Source organism: Engystomops pustulosus, chromosome 2 (genome assembly GCF_040894005.1).
Source record: "Engystomops pustulosus chromosome 2, aEngPut4.maternal, whole genome shotgun sequence".
Classification (NCBI taxonomy): Eukaryota; Metazoa; Chordata; class Amphibia; order Anura; family Leptodactylidae; genus Engystomops; species Engystomops pustulosus.
This window is the reverse complement of record NC_092412.1, coordinates 102,417,779-102,431,262: the sequence shown is the minus strand read 5'-3', so window position 1 is coordinate 102,431,262 and position 13,484 is coordinate 102,417,779. Positions and strand designations below refer to the sequence as shown.

The 13,484-nt window shown below is 42.0% G+C and overlaps 1 protein-coding gene across 1 annotated transcript in view; it reads left to right on the top strand.

Moving 5' to 3' along the window:
• Positions 1-3,289: 3,289 nt before the first annotated feature.
• Positions 3,290-13,484, top strand: part of LOC140118200 (F-box only protein 36-like) — a 22,478-nt gene continuing 12,283 nt past the window's right edge. Inside the window, exons 1-2 of the mRNA XM_072135797.1 lie at positions 3,290-3,526; positions 5,737-5,845. Coding sequence (XP_071991898.1) covers positions 3,431-3,526; positions 5,737-5,845 — 205 coding nt within the window. The 5' untranslated portion in view covers positions 3,290-3,430. The remainder of the gene's footprint in view (positions 3,527-5,736; positions 5,846-13,484) is intronic.

Below are 13,484 nucleotides of genomic sequence, written 5' to 3'. Positions count from 1 at the left end.
AAGTAGAATTACATGGATGATGGTGGGGAGTAGAATTCCATGAAGGCTGCTGTGATTTCATTTGATCAGATATGTGCATAGTGTCCAATTTGCTAATGTTAGGAGGCCAAAGGACGTGTGATGATGTCACATGACATGTTGAGAAGAGGTATGGGATACAGGGAGTAGTAGATGGGAGGGGATGGCCGAGCAGTACAAGCCTTCTCTGATACTAGGGAATATAACATAAAGTTGATTTATGTGGATGTAAGGGAAACAATTTATAGTTAAAAGAAGGGTATCAGTTAGTTAATAGGGCTCTATGGAACCTGTCACAAGCTGTATATGTGAAAATATGGTGACAGGTTCTCTTTAAGGTGCAAAACAGGAGCGCTATTTGGGGTTAAGATTGGTTCAAAATAAAAGTTAATTTTTCCTCCAACAGTTGATGTTGAGTGTAAATACAGCACCAGAACAGTGTTTTACCTTCAATACAGAACCAGAACAAACCTTATATAACTACAGCACCAAAACAATGCTTGTACCATAAATACAGCACCAGAACAAACAACATACCATAAATACTACACCAAAATTTTGTATCAATAATACAACACCAGAACAATGCTTGTACAGGCGGTCCCTGACTTAAAGACACGTAACTTACAGACAACCTCTAGTTACAGACGGGCCTTTCTGTCCACTGTGACTTCTGGTGAAGCTCCATGGAAGCTTTAGTCCCAGACTGCAATGATCAGCTGTAAGGTATCTGTAATTAAGTTTTATTGATAATCCTTGTACCCGTGACAGCACAAAATTTGAAAATCTAACTGTCACAGTGACAAAAAAATTTTTGTCTGGAGTTACAATTAAGTTCTGACATATAGATTCAACTTAAGGACAAACCTGTCCATAAATACATCGCCAGAATAATAATCATACCATAAATACTACACCAGAATACAACACTAGAACAATACTTGTAACATAAATACAGCCCAAAGAACAATAAATATTGCTTTTGAATTAATCTAAATAAATTCTACCATGTGCAATTACACTTCCTAATACCACCTTAAAACGCAATGATCAATTTATGAAATTGGTAAATAAGAGGTTAAAGTAACCTGTCAGCAGATTCATAGAATTTAACAACAGGTGAAATAAAAGAATAAAGAAAAGCTCCTCATTATACTATGAAATGTTGACTTGTTTCACAGAAAAATTAACAACTAGTCAAGCGGCGAAGAGTCTGCACGGCAGTTCCCCTCCAGGTTCTTCATTTTCAGCCTAGCATTGATAGGTTTCTGATTAAACACAAATGGAAAGAGACTTTTCAATCATTCCCTATACACTAACAGGGTAGAATCTGCTGCCAGGTTACCTTTAATATGAACATCTGTTGTCCAGGCTTTCTGTGCCCCAATCACAGGTCTAAAAGTAAGAGTGAATGGATCTTCTACTGTATATGGACTGCAGGAGTTGAGTGCTGATTTTTCTATGTGTTTGGCAGGAGACATGGAGGACATCCTCTAAATCAGCGGCACCCAACTGCTGGGCCGTGGCCCTAGATAGGGCTTTGAAACATCCAGTCCTGGGCTGTGGCCAAAGAACTTAAACTTTAAAAAAATTGGTTCTTAACTCCGGTGCTCCTCTTTTCCTCACTGCCCCGGTTTCTTCTCTGCCCCATTCCTGCTGGAGCAGACAGAGGCATGTCTATGAGCCCTGGCTGCCTAGACACACTATGATGCAGCGGTGTTGCCGGTTGATTACTTCATAGTGTGTGGTATAGTCTTTATTCTGGGGACATTGCATTATCGAGGGGAGCTCTGCTGGCAACATTGCATGATCGAGGAGGGCTCTGCTGTGGACATTGAATTAGTGAGGGGGGTCTGCTGTGGACATTTTCTTAAAGAGTAGGGATATTATAATTTTTTTCAGGGCCCATGTTAGGGGAGTTACCTGACTCGGTCCCTGGGAAATAAATGTTTGGATGCAGCTGGTCCCCAAATACATAAAGGTTGGGGACCACTACTCTAAATGGACAGTGCAGAGCCTCTATTTTTGCAAAATCTTATCAAGGTCTGTACCCCCATCTCCCAAGCCCTTGAATCTATACTCAAAACCCTCTTCATTAAACCTGTACCCCCATGTCCCTTACATTCTCTCACAGCCTTCACACCTAATATTCCTTCCTTCTTAAAGGGGTTGTCTGAGATATATAAGAAAATAGCAATGTACCCGGACTGGGGGTCTGAGTGCAGCTTCTGTGCCCCTGTAAATAAGAAGGGGCAAGGCATGGAGAGATCGCAGCGCGGGAAGCTGGCAGGGATATAGGAGGTAAGTACATGTTAATTTTTGCTGCAGCCTTCCCAGCCAGATCTCCATTTTTTATATCACTTGGACAACCCCTTTAAACAGCCTTACACCCCCATCTTCCTCTGTTTCCTCTCATAGATCTAGCATTCCCAGGTCCTCCAGCATCCTCACACAGCCATCAACAACAGGTCCCCCAGTTATAACACTCACCCCCTGATACCCCTGCTTCTTCTTAAAAGTCAACACTCCCTCCTATTAACCAAGCTAGCACTCCCATGTCCTCTTCTAATCACAGCTTCCCCAGCCCTACTCCTATGTAAACAGCTTGCACCGCTCCCCCATTCTCCTCACACAGCCAACATCCCATTCCTCATTGCAATTGCATTGCCAGCCCCCCATATCCCTTCCTGTACATACAGGCAACTCTTCCATGTGCCCTTCTTCACAAAGCAAGCATCCCGCTGCTTTACTTTGAGTGCATTACACTGTCCCACAACCTTTCCACTGCTCTGGGTGACTGCTCTAATTTTCAACAAGAAGACTGCAACGGCCTTTGGGGAGAAGTTGTGGAGCAGCTCAATACAAAGCAGTTTGAGGATACATGATCAGTTTTCCTATAGTCCTGGAAAATAAATATTTACTACCTACTGATCATAATAGTTATTAAAATTCCAATTGTCATCTTTTCATATACTCATGACTTTTCATAATTTTTTTTTCATGTGCTCCTGTTATATCTGTTGTAAACAACCTATGGTACAATTCATTTAAAACAGAAATATGTTTACCTTTATTTGCAATTATGTCTCTATGTAATTTGTTAATCTTTATGTCTAAGGATAATGGCCCATTTACAAAAAATGTAAAAGCTGTTACATTGTTGCATGGATTAATCGGCTCCATCTACACTTACTGTCACCTTGCCAGAAACTGAGCTGGTTACTCAGTAAACAAAGGCAAGTTTGCTTAGTGAATAAAAGATTAGCACTTGCATTCAGAAGGTGGAACGAAAGAATATGATGCTCTCTAATCAAGACAGATTTGCCAGACCACGTAAAGAGGAGTGAGTTTTGTACAGATGACCCAAGATTTATAAACAGCAGAAACTTGTGGGACATTGCTCATATTTACAATGACATCCCTTCTGCGGGATACATTGTTTGAAATTCAGAGACAGGCCCCTTCTCCAAGTAAAGATTACCACCATCTTGTCATCACAAAGAATGAGGTACGTTTAATTTGTAAGTTCATTGTACCAGTGTCCAACTAGCAGAGGTCTATAATTTATGTTTTATAAGAATGTGCTCTTTTTAAAAAAGAAGATGGCAAATGTGGGAGAATAGCCCCACTAGCATTTCCTATAAAAAGTTTGTAGCCATACCCTAATTCTTCTTTGTCCACCCCAGGCAGTGGTAGCTATGGTTTAGATTTCTGTGTATAGGCTGTGTATAGCCATGAATCTTTTTTACACGTTATTATGTCTTATGTTTTGGTGTTTTGTATTATTGTATAATTAAAAAAATAAATACAGAAAGTGGTAGAGGCAATATAAAAAAGAATGCAACTTAACTTTATGTCAGCTGCACATGGGTAGGTGTAATACAAATGATAAAGCTTACTTAATAGAAAATTTTGCATGTTCTTTTAGTTGCAAACTGCTTGCACCTGTCACCCTAAAAAAAAACCCACTAGGAGCTACCCCAGATGTAGCAGTGTTAAACCCTCTGATAAAGCTAGCAAACACTGCAGTGTCATACCCTCGGAATATCGGACCAAGATAGTTTAACACTGCTTCATCTGGGGTAGTGCTAGGAGCTAGGAGGTTTCCACGGCAGACTACAGTCTCATAGAGACTCATAGTCTTGCCATGTATAATGATAGTAATTCACAGGCTATTGGAGATCATCAGTAAAATTGCAATATACTACAATACTGTAGTATGAAATAATAGTTTAAAAAAAAGTAAAAGTTTCAATCATCCTCCTTTCTCTAGAACACTTATAAAAATAAACTGTAATAAACTGCGTCCCAAAATGCCTAATATTCTGCGTATCAAAATATTTAAAAAAATTATTCCTGGCCATGAACACCGTAACGGAAAATAGTGCCCAAATGTCAGAATTGCCACTTTTTTGCCATTTTTCGATCCATGAATATACAGATAGTCCCCTACTAAAGAACACCCGACTTACAGACGACCCCTAGTTACAAACGGACCTCTAGTAATTGGTAATTTACTGTGCTTTAGCCCTGGGTTACAATAAACAGATATAAAAGTTATTAAAGGTGTCTGTAATGAAGATTTATTGTTAATCCTGGTTCTTATGACATTCCAAGATTTTTAAAATCCAAGTGTCAAAAAGACCAAAAATATTTGTCTTGCGTTACAATTATAAAATATACAGTTCTGACTTATTTACAAATTCAACTTAAGAACAAACCTACAGAACTTATCCTCTTTGTAACCTGGCAACTGCCTGTATGAGTAAAAAATGATCAAACAGTCATGTAGGTCCCAAATTGATATACGGTAAGTTAAAATTCCAGCAGTTACCACAAAAAATGACACCTTGCATAGGTTTGAACACTAAAGTGTGAAAATGTTATTGGCCTCAGAATTTGGCAAAATGGCAAATACTTTTTTTGTACAAAGATTTAAATTCTTTTTTTAAATCTACTAAAACCTATACATAAACCCAAAAATAAAGAGGAAGTGTCATTTGGAGCACAGAATTAAAGCCGTAAAAAGAGAGCCCACAAGAAAACGCCACAAATGTGTTTTTTTGTAGGTTTCACCACACTTGGAATTTTTTTCCAGCTTTCCAGTACATTACATGGAATATTAAATGGCGCCACTAAAAAGTACAATTTGTCCCACCGATAACAATAAAAATAAAAAAGTTATTGCTTCTGCAATGAGGGGAGTAAAAAACATAAACGCAAAAACTACAAAGGGCTGAGTCCTGTAAGGGTTAAATAGGCTCCCTGTCTGTTTGTTAGTTGAATTTAGGTCCAGTTTGAAAAATTATCTATATTTAGCAGTTGGGATCTCACTACTATGTATGCAGATACAGGCAGTCCCCGGGTTACGTACAAGATAGGTTCTGTAGGTTTGTTCTTAAGTTGAATTTGTATGTAAGTCGGAACTGTATATTTTATGATTGTAATCCCATCCACAATTTTTTTGGTCTCTGTTACAATTAGATTTTAAAAATGTTGGGTTGTCATAAGAACCAGGATTAACAATAAAGCTTAATTACAGACACATTTGATAACTGTTATAGTTGTTTATTGTAGCCTAAGGCTAAAGTACAGTAAATTACCAACATCCAGAGGTCTGTTTGTAACTAGGGGCCGTCTGTAAGTCAGGTGTTCTTAAGAAGGGGACCGCCTGTATATTGTACAAATAAAATTTAATATAGTTCCTGTCTTGCCTAGGTTACATTACGATCTTGGAAAATTTCTGCCCGAGCCGAGCACAGGAAAATTCTACCGCGGGAAGTAAAGAAAACACACAATGAATTTTTACAAGAAACAATGATGCAAAGTAAGTTTAAAGTGGATATTAAATGTATCAAAATCCTCATTTGAACTCCATTTCCTCCATATAATTTGCAAAGATGTTGGTTATCATTTGGTTATCTTTGGTTATCTCAATTGAACACTATTGGTACACATTAAAAATTTTCTGCTTGTATAAAAGAGGCATTAAACAACATTACTAAATAGATCTTGATCTTAGCAGATAACCTAAAGGGAAATGACACACATATTATTGGATTATATTGTTTAGGATAAGGTTGTACTGTGTGCATACACAATAAAGGGGTTTTTCCACAAAACAAAATAGGCCCTATCCACAGGATCCCTGTGGATCCTATAACTTGATGATCGGTGGGGGTCTCGGTGATGGGAAATAGATCAGTAAAAAGAATCTTGCATTTTGCTCTCTCTTGGTTCAATATAGTTCTTTTGGGAACAATCACTTGTGCTAAAGTGTGCCTATCACTTTTTGCATAGACCCAATTTGTAATGTACCAGGAGACTTATCACAAACCTGATGGACCTCAACTTTGAAATAATACATCATATGCGGGTTACTACTGCATTAATAAATTTGAAAGACAGCATCATACAGAATACATTAAATAATCTGTACCACTATGTGTTCTTATCCACCATCCAAAGGAAAGCAGATAATGCTCGGATTAATGGGGAACCTTAAAGGGGTATTGCCACGAAGACAGGTTTCTTATATGTACTCAGGAAAACAAAATAACACATTCTCTAATTCACTGTTATTTACAAAAATACAGCATTTCACTCCAAGTCCATTTCAAGGCCAACCTGTCTCTATCCTGGTCCTGGTGTACACAATTTCAGTTGTCTCTAGACACAACCCTGTATCGTCTGACTTAGGGTCAGGTGCTCGCCATCCTGGATTTCTGTGTGAGATTGTGCAGATGAGACTTATGTCTTTTTCTGCTCTGAGCCTGTTGCCCCCCCCCCCTCCTCCTCACGGACCTCAGAGACACATACATTAATAATAATAATTCCTTTATTTATATAGCGCACACAGATTATGCAGCGCTGCACAAAGCATGACAACCTAACAGTATGTTTTTGGAGTGTGGGAAGAAACCGGAGTACCCGGAGGAAGCCCACGCAAACAAGGAGAGAACATACAAACTCTTTGCAGATGTTGACCTGGGTGGGATTCGAACCCAGGACCCCAGTGCTGCAAGGCAGAAGTGCTACTCACCCAGCCAGGACGTCGTAAGAAGACAGAGAGGCTGCAAACTACAAGCTACAAGGAGATACATGATCCAGGAGAAGGGGGAGGCAGGCGCATATCTGTGAGATTTAGCAGGGCTCACAATGTAACAATGTAAAAGTCTGGCAGCTTCTGTCTGTCAGCCTCTTTGTAATAAAAATCTCATGCATCTCATCTCTCCTTCTATGTGTCAGTGTGTTAGGACAATGTCAGAAGCCAGATGAAAGTGCATATAAACCCTGTACCCTGATAATGTAACCACATTGTCACCCACAGAACTAGATGGATGATAATGTGTCTGCTAAAAAGTCCTCACCCACACCCTGGGATTTTGCGCTGAGCAGCCTAAGGATTGATAGGAGCTAAAACTGAGTAACATTGTAAAGTAAGGGGTTAAAATGATCTTTATTGTTGAAAATCTATATAAAGAATCTCCCCGTTTGTCACAGACCTAGGTGCAAACTCTCAATGCTCTGATTACTGCAGAGGAGATACAAAGGATGATAAAGGCCCTTCCTAGTGGCAAGGCACCTGGGCCGGATGGCCATATGGGGGAATTCTACAAGGTGGTACACAAGCATGTTGCCCCTACTTTGGCTAGTCTGTTCTCCAAATTAATGGAGGGCTCCCCTATGTCTACTCACATGAACCCGGCATATATTAAGTTGCTCCTCAAAGAGGGTAAAGACCCGGAGTATCCTAGCTCGTACAGACCTATCTTGCTGATGGATGTCGACGTTAAAATCCTCTCTAAAATCTTGGCAAACCGTTTGGCGGCGATAATACCGTCTCTTGTCTCTCCACTCCAAGTAGGCTTCACGGTGGGTCGTTCAGCTGTGACAAATGTAAGGCGAGTTCTGTTGGCAACAGATGCAAGCTCACATTTACCCCCTGGGGCTGTGGCCCCTGCTTTGGTCACCGAGGATGCCGAAAAGGCTTTTGATAATGTACGTTGGGGGTGGCTAAGGCAGGTGTTGCACCACATGGGATTTGAAGGTCCTTTTTGCAATTATTTAGCATCTCTATACGGGAACCCCAGTGCCAGAATTAGTATTCCGGTGGCACAGTCATGGATACGGTATCTGGGGATCAAAATAGGTAGGAACACAGAATCCCTTTACCATCTTAATTATACTCCACTATTTCAGAAAATCGTCAGGGAATTGCAACAATGGCATGATCTCCCTCTCTCCCTGCTGGGACGAAATCAGCTTATCAAAATGATGAGCATTTCAAAAGTAATGTATCCGATGCAGACCCTGCCGATACTACTGAAACATAGAGACATGAGCTCACTTAACAAGGCACTATCACATTTCTTATGGAAAGGGAGGAGGCCCCGGATCAGAGCACAAAAGCTGATGGCGTGGAAAGATGAGGGAGGGATGAACCTACCTGACGTATGTAACTATAATCTTGCGTGCATATTCAGACATGTGACCAATTGGCTTAAAGGCTCTAGCTACTTCTCGGACTTTGAGCTGGAATCTGCCTTCTAATCCCCATGGGACTTATGGACGTTACCATTCAATAATTGCATGCTAGACCACAGTAAATTCTTTTGCAGAACAACTTTATCGTTCAATAGCTTATATACAAGTACATTTGGCATAAGTACTTCACCCCTCTTCGGTTGTAGTATGCCGTAGTGGTATTGCACAGTCCACACTCAATCTTCTATGGCTCCACTGAGACAACGAGCGCCAGGTGAGTCCTGTGACGTTTCGGAGGGGAACCCTCCTTCCTCCCCTCCGAAACGTCACAGGACTCACCTGGCGCTCGTTGTCTCAGTGGAGCCATAGAAGATTGAGTGTGGACTGTGCAATACCACTACGGCATACTACAACCGAAGAGGGGTGAAGTACTTATGCCAAATGTACTTGTATATAAGCTATTGAACGATAAAGTTGTTCTGCAAAAGAATTTACTGTGGTCTAGCATGCAATTATTGAATGTTGACTAGAAGGAGGGTGAGAGACTCCTAACGATAGACCAGTGTACACACTCAGGAGAAAAGAAGGAGCGATACATGTTTTAAAGTTGTGACTTATGGACGTTACTACATGTACCACAGGGTAGAAATGGGGGATGGGCAACACAATTGGACGACTCAAATATAGCTGAAAAAATTTTAAAGGGCTGCAAATCGGTTAGAGATAATGGGGGTCATTTACTAAGGGGCCGATTCGCGTTTTCCCGGTGTGTTACCCGTATATTTCCGATTTGCGCCGATTTCCCCTGAGTTGCCCTGGGATTTTGCCGCACGTGATCGGATTGTGGCGCATCGGTGCTGGCATGCACGCAACGGAAATCGGGGGCGTGGCCGAACGAAAACCCGACGGATTCGGAAAAACCGCCGCATTTAAAACAAAAAATCTGTTGCGGAGCTTGCACTTACCTTCACTCAGCCCGAGCCGGTGAACTCCAGCGCGTTCCGATGCTTTTCAGCGCAGCAGCGCCACCTGGTGGACGGCGGAGGAACTACCTTAATAAATCCCGGCCGGACCCGAATCCACCGCAGAGAATGCGCCGCTGGATCGTGAATGGACCGGGTAAGTAAATCTACCCCAATGTCTTGAATGAGGTATGGAGAGACACCCAATTTAGGATACAACATAGAGCCATTTATGCATTTAATCTTCCACCCTCTCCGAGATTCCCAGATCGATTAACGGCCTGTCCCGAATGCCAGTCGCCAGCATCTGATCTTTTTCATGGCTTTTTGGGAAGAGGTGGAACGAATAGGGACAGAAATATGGGGTTGTCCAATTTAAAGGGATCCTGTGACATATCTATTTCATTATGATCAAACACAAGAGGACGAAACACTTCCACAAGGGGGAGGGCTGCCAAGGCTTTTTCACACAGTTAGCTTGGTCACAAAGAGGTGTTTACTTCAAAGATGGCTTGAGCCACAAATGCCGACTAGGAGTGACGTTGTGGTGCAGATGAAGAAGCTATTTCAGCTGGAAAGATTGGAGGCGGAGAGGGGGAAATCAAAATTGACAGCTAAGCTGTTTAAGAAGTGAAGAGGGTTCATACTGAAATTCTATACTGCTACTGAAAGGGAATACATTTTTCGTCCTTTCACTTTAACACGGTGGTATCTACTGGAACAGCTGAAAGGGTCCTTAGGGTTATGGGGTATTGGTTAGAACGAAAGAGGAGGGCGATCTTTTCATTTAAGCTTTGTTAAATATTGGCTGCAATCAACATTTCGATAAACTTAGGAATGTGTAATATCTTGATTTAAGACATAAGAAATCATACGATGTGTCTTCAATGTTGTCTTATGGGCCTGCAAGCCCGGTATTTGTTGTATTGTAAAGTTTTTTGAAAAATTCAAAAAAAAATATTTAAGAAAAAAAGATCTTTATTGTTTTAAGAACACCCCTGAGTGTCACAAATAAATGGAGTACTGCTGTGCATGGTCGACCTATTCGCTTTTAATGGAGATCCCTTGGAAAAGAGTCCATATGAGAGCAGTTACTGGACCCCATACTAGTGGTCTCTGGGGACCCAGCAGTTTGAACCTAAGTGATTACCCCCACCATGGAGATAGGAGGGAAGTGTACATAGTTGACAACTCATATAACAGTGTGGAAAATTTTGGAAGATGATGGCTTGTATCTACTAGTCGGATGCAAGTTGTTTTGTTCAGCCTTTGACTTTATTTAAGGCGTTATTAAAGTGCCAAGCAAAACAAACTTTCAATAAACATTTGACAAGTGAATCATATACTTTGATGTATTACGTTAGCCATATATCTCTAGTGTATCTGTTACCATAGTGCAACAATTAAAGCACAAAATTACAACATCAGTTACTCAAATGTCTTCCCATGTATTCATACCCCCCTGCACTATATTGAATAATATTAATGGCTTCAAGAGTTGTCATACCTTGTTTATTTAAGAAAATATGTTCTTCTTGTCTATTGTATCCAAATGTCCTAACCTCATACTAATGGCAAACAAAATCCTCAGGCAAGCCTGGGCATTGCTTGGTTGCTTGGTTGGTTCCCTGAATGTGCAGTTACAGTAAATCTCAATCCCTGTTTAGGAAATGACAACAATACAGCTATTGGCCATATATATATATGTGTGTGTGTGTATATATATATATATATATATATATATATATATATATATATATATATATATGATTAAAACCAACATTGTGAAGGCCCCTCTTCACACCAGTGCAGATCTATCCTTTAAAGCAGGGGTCAGGAATCTTTTTGGCTGAGAGAGCCATAAGCGCCACATATTTTAAAATATAATTCTGCGAGAGCCGTACAATGGGGCTTATTTACTGAGGGTCCCGCGGCCGCATTTTTGTCGGGGATCACGCCACCCGCCGCAGAACATTATAATACACACGCCCCCCCCCCTGCAGAACATTATTATACACACGCCCCCCCCCTGCAGAACATTATTATACACACGCCACCCCCCGCAGAACATTATTATACACACGCCACCCCCCAGCAGAACATTATAATACACACGCCACCCCCGCAGAACATTATTATACACACGCCACCCCCGCAGAACATTATAATACACACGCCACCCCCGCAGAACATTATTATACACACGCCACCCCCCGCAGAACATTATAATACACACGCCACCCCCCGCAGAACATTATAATACACACGCCACCCCCCGCAGAACATTATAATACACACGCCACCCCCCGCAGAACATTATTATACACACGCCACCCCCCAGCAGAACATTATAATACACACGCCACCCCCCGCAGAACATTATTATACACACGCCACCCGCCGCAGAACATTATTATACACACGCCACCCCCGCAGAACATTATTATACACACGCCACCCGCCGCAGAACATTATTATACACACGCCACCCCCCAGCAGAACATTATAATACACACGCCACCCCCCGCAGAACATTATTATACACACGCCACCCCCCGCAGAACATTATTATACACACGCCACCCGCCGCAGAACATTATACACACGCCACCCGCCGCAGAACATTATAATACACACGCCACCCCCCGCAGAACATTATTATACACACGCCACCCCCCCGCAGAACATTATTATACACACGCCACCCCCCGCAGAACATTATAATACACACGCCACCCCCCGCAGAACATTATAATACACACGCCACCCCCCGCAGAACATTATTATACACACGCCACCCCCCGCAGAACATTATTATACACACGCCACCCCCCGCAGAACATTATTATACACACGCCACCCCCCGCGGAACATTATTATACACACAAGACTGCTAGACTGTTGTTACTGCTAAGCCGGACCATGCGCCACATTTATTACTGACGTGCACCACAATTTTGTCTTAGGTCCTAGCTATTTTGTATCTCAGCTGCTGCAGAACCTCACATTAATGTAGAAATGCAGTGGTGGGGGAAGATATGAGGGGATGATGCAGAGGGGTCTGTAAGGGACACATAGCTGCTCCAGCACACAGGACACTAAGGGGTTAGTGCAGAGTGTGAGGAGACACTGGGGGGGAGGGAGCACTTATCTGTGGCTGATCCCGGCTGCTGACTCCTTCTCCTCAGGTGCTGCATGTCTCCTCAGTATGCAGCTCTGGTCTCCTCTGTCTGAATCTCCCGCGCTGCTACATCCAGCGCTGGGATTGGCTGCAGGCAGACAGTCTCCTCCCCTCCCTCTCTCACACACGGAGGAGACTGCTGCAGGGAAGGAGACGGAGGTGCCGCCCCAGAATTAACCCCGCGGACCCTGCGCTGCTCTGCCGATTACATCCAGGGGCATTACTACAGCCAGGGGCACAACAGGAGCCAGGTAAGGGCCCCTGGTCTTGACAGTCAGCGTAGCAGATGCCACGGCTGTAGTAATGCCCCTGGATAGGAGCCCTGGCTGCGAGCCAGATGCGGCCATCAAAAGAGCCATATCTGGCTCGCGAGCCATAGGTTCCCGACCCCTGCTTTAAAGCATATCTAACCTTTCAATACATTTAGCAGAAATCAGTAATTCAGTTTGTGTAGGATAGGAAGAACACTATTTCTTATTATTCTTTGACTTGCAATTTTAATTTTCCAGAAGGTCTGATCTATGCGACAGGGAAGCACTCTTATCTGATGATATATATGACAAAGTTTCTTTTAGCTACTTGTACAAATACTTTATGCAGATTTTATGGACATGTTAGTGATCATTTAAATCTGGCAAGTTTCTAGGTTCAGTCTCTAGGATTTATTTTCCTACATGTCCCGCAGATGATCAAGATCTGTGGAGTTTGGAACCCAGGTCAACACCAACAATTATTTTACAGTTGCTCATTTGTGGGACTGAAACGGCTGTGTTTACCCTTGTTCCTCATGCATATCAATAAGTACAACTACCAATCATATCAGAAGTACAACTATC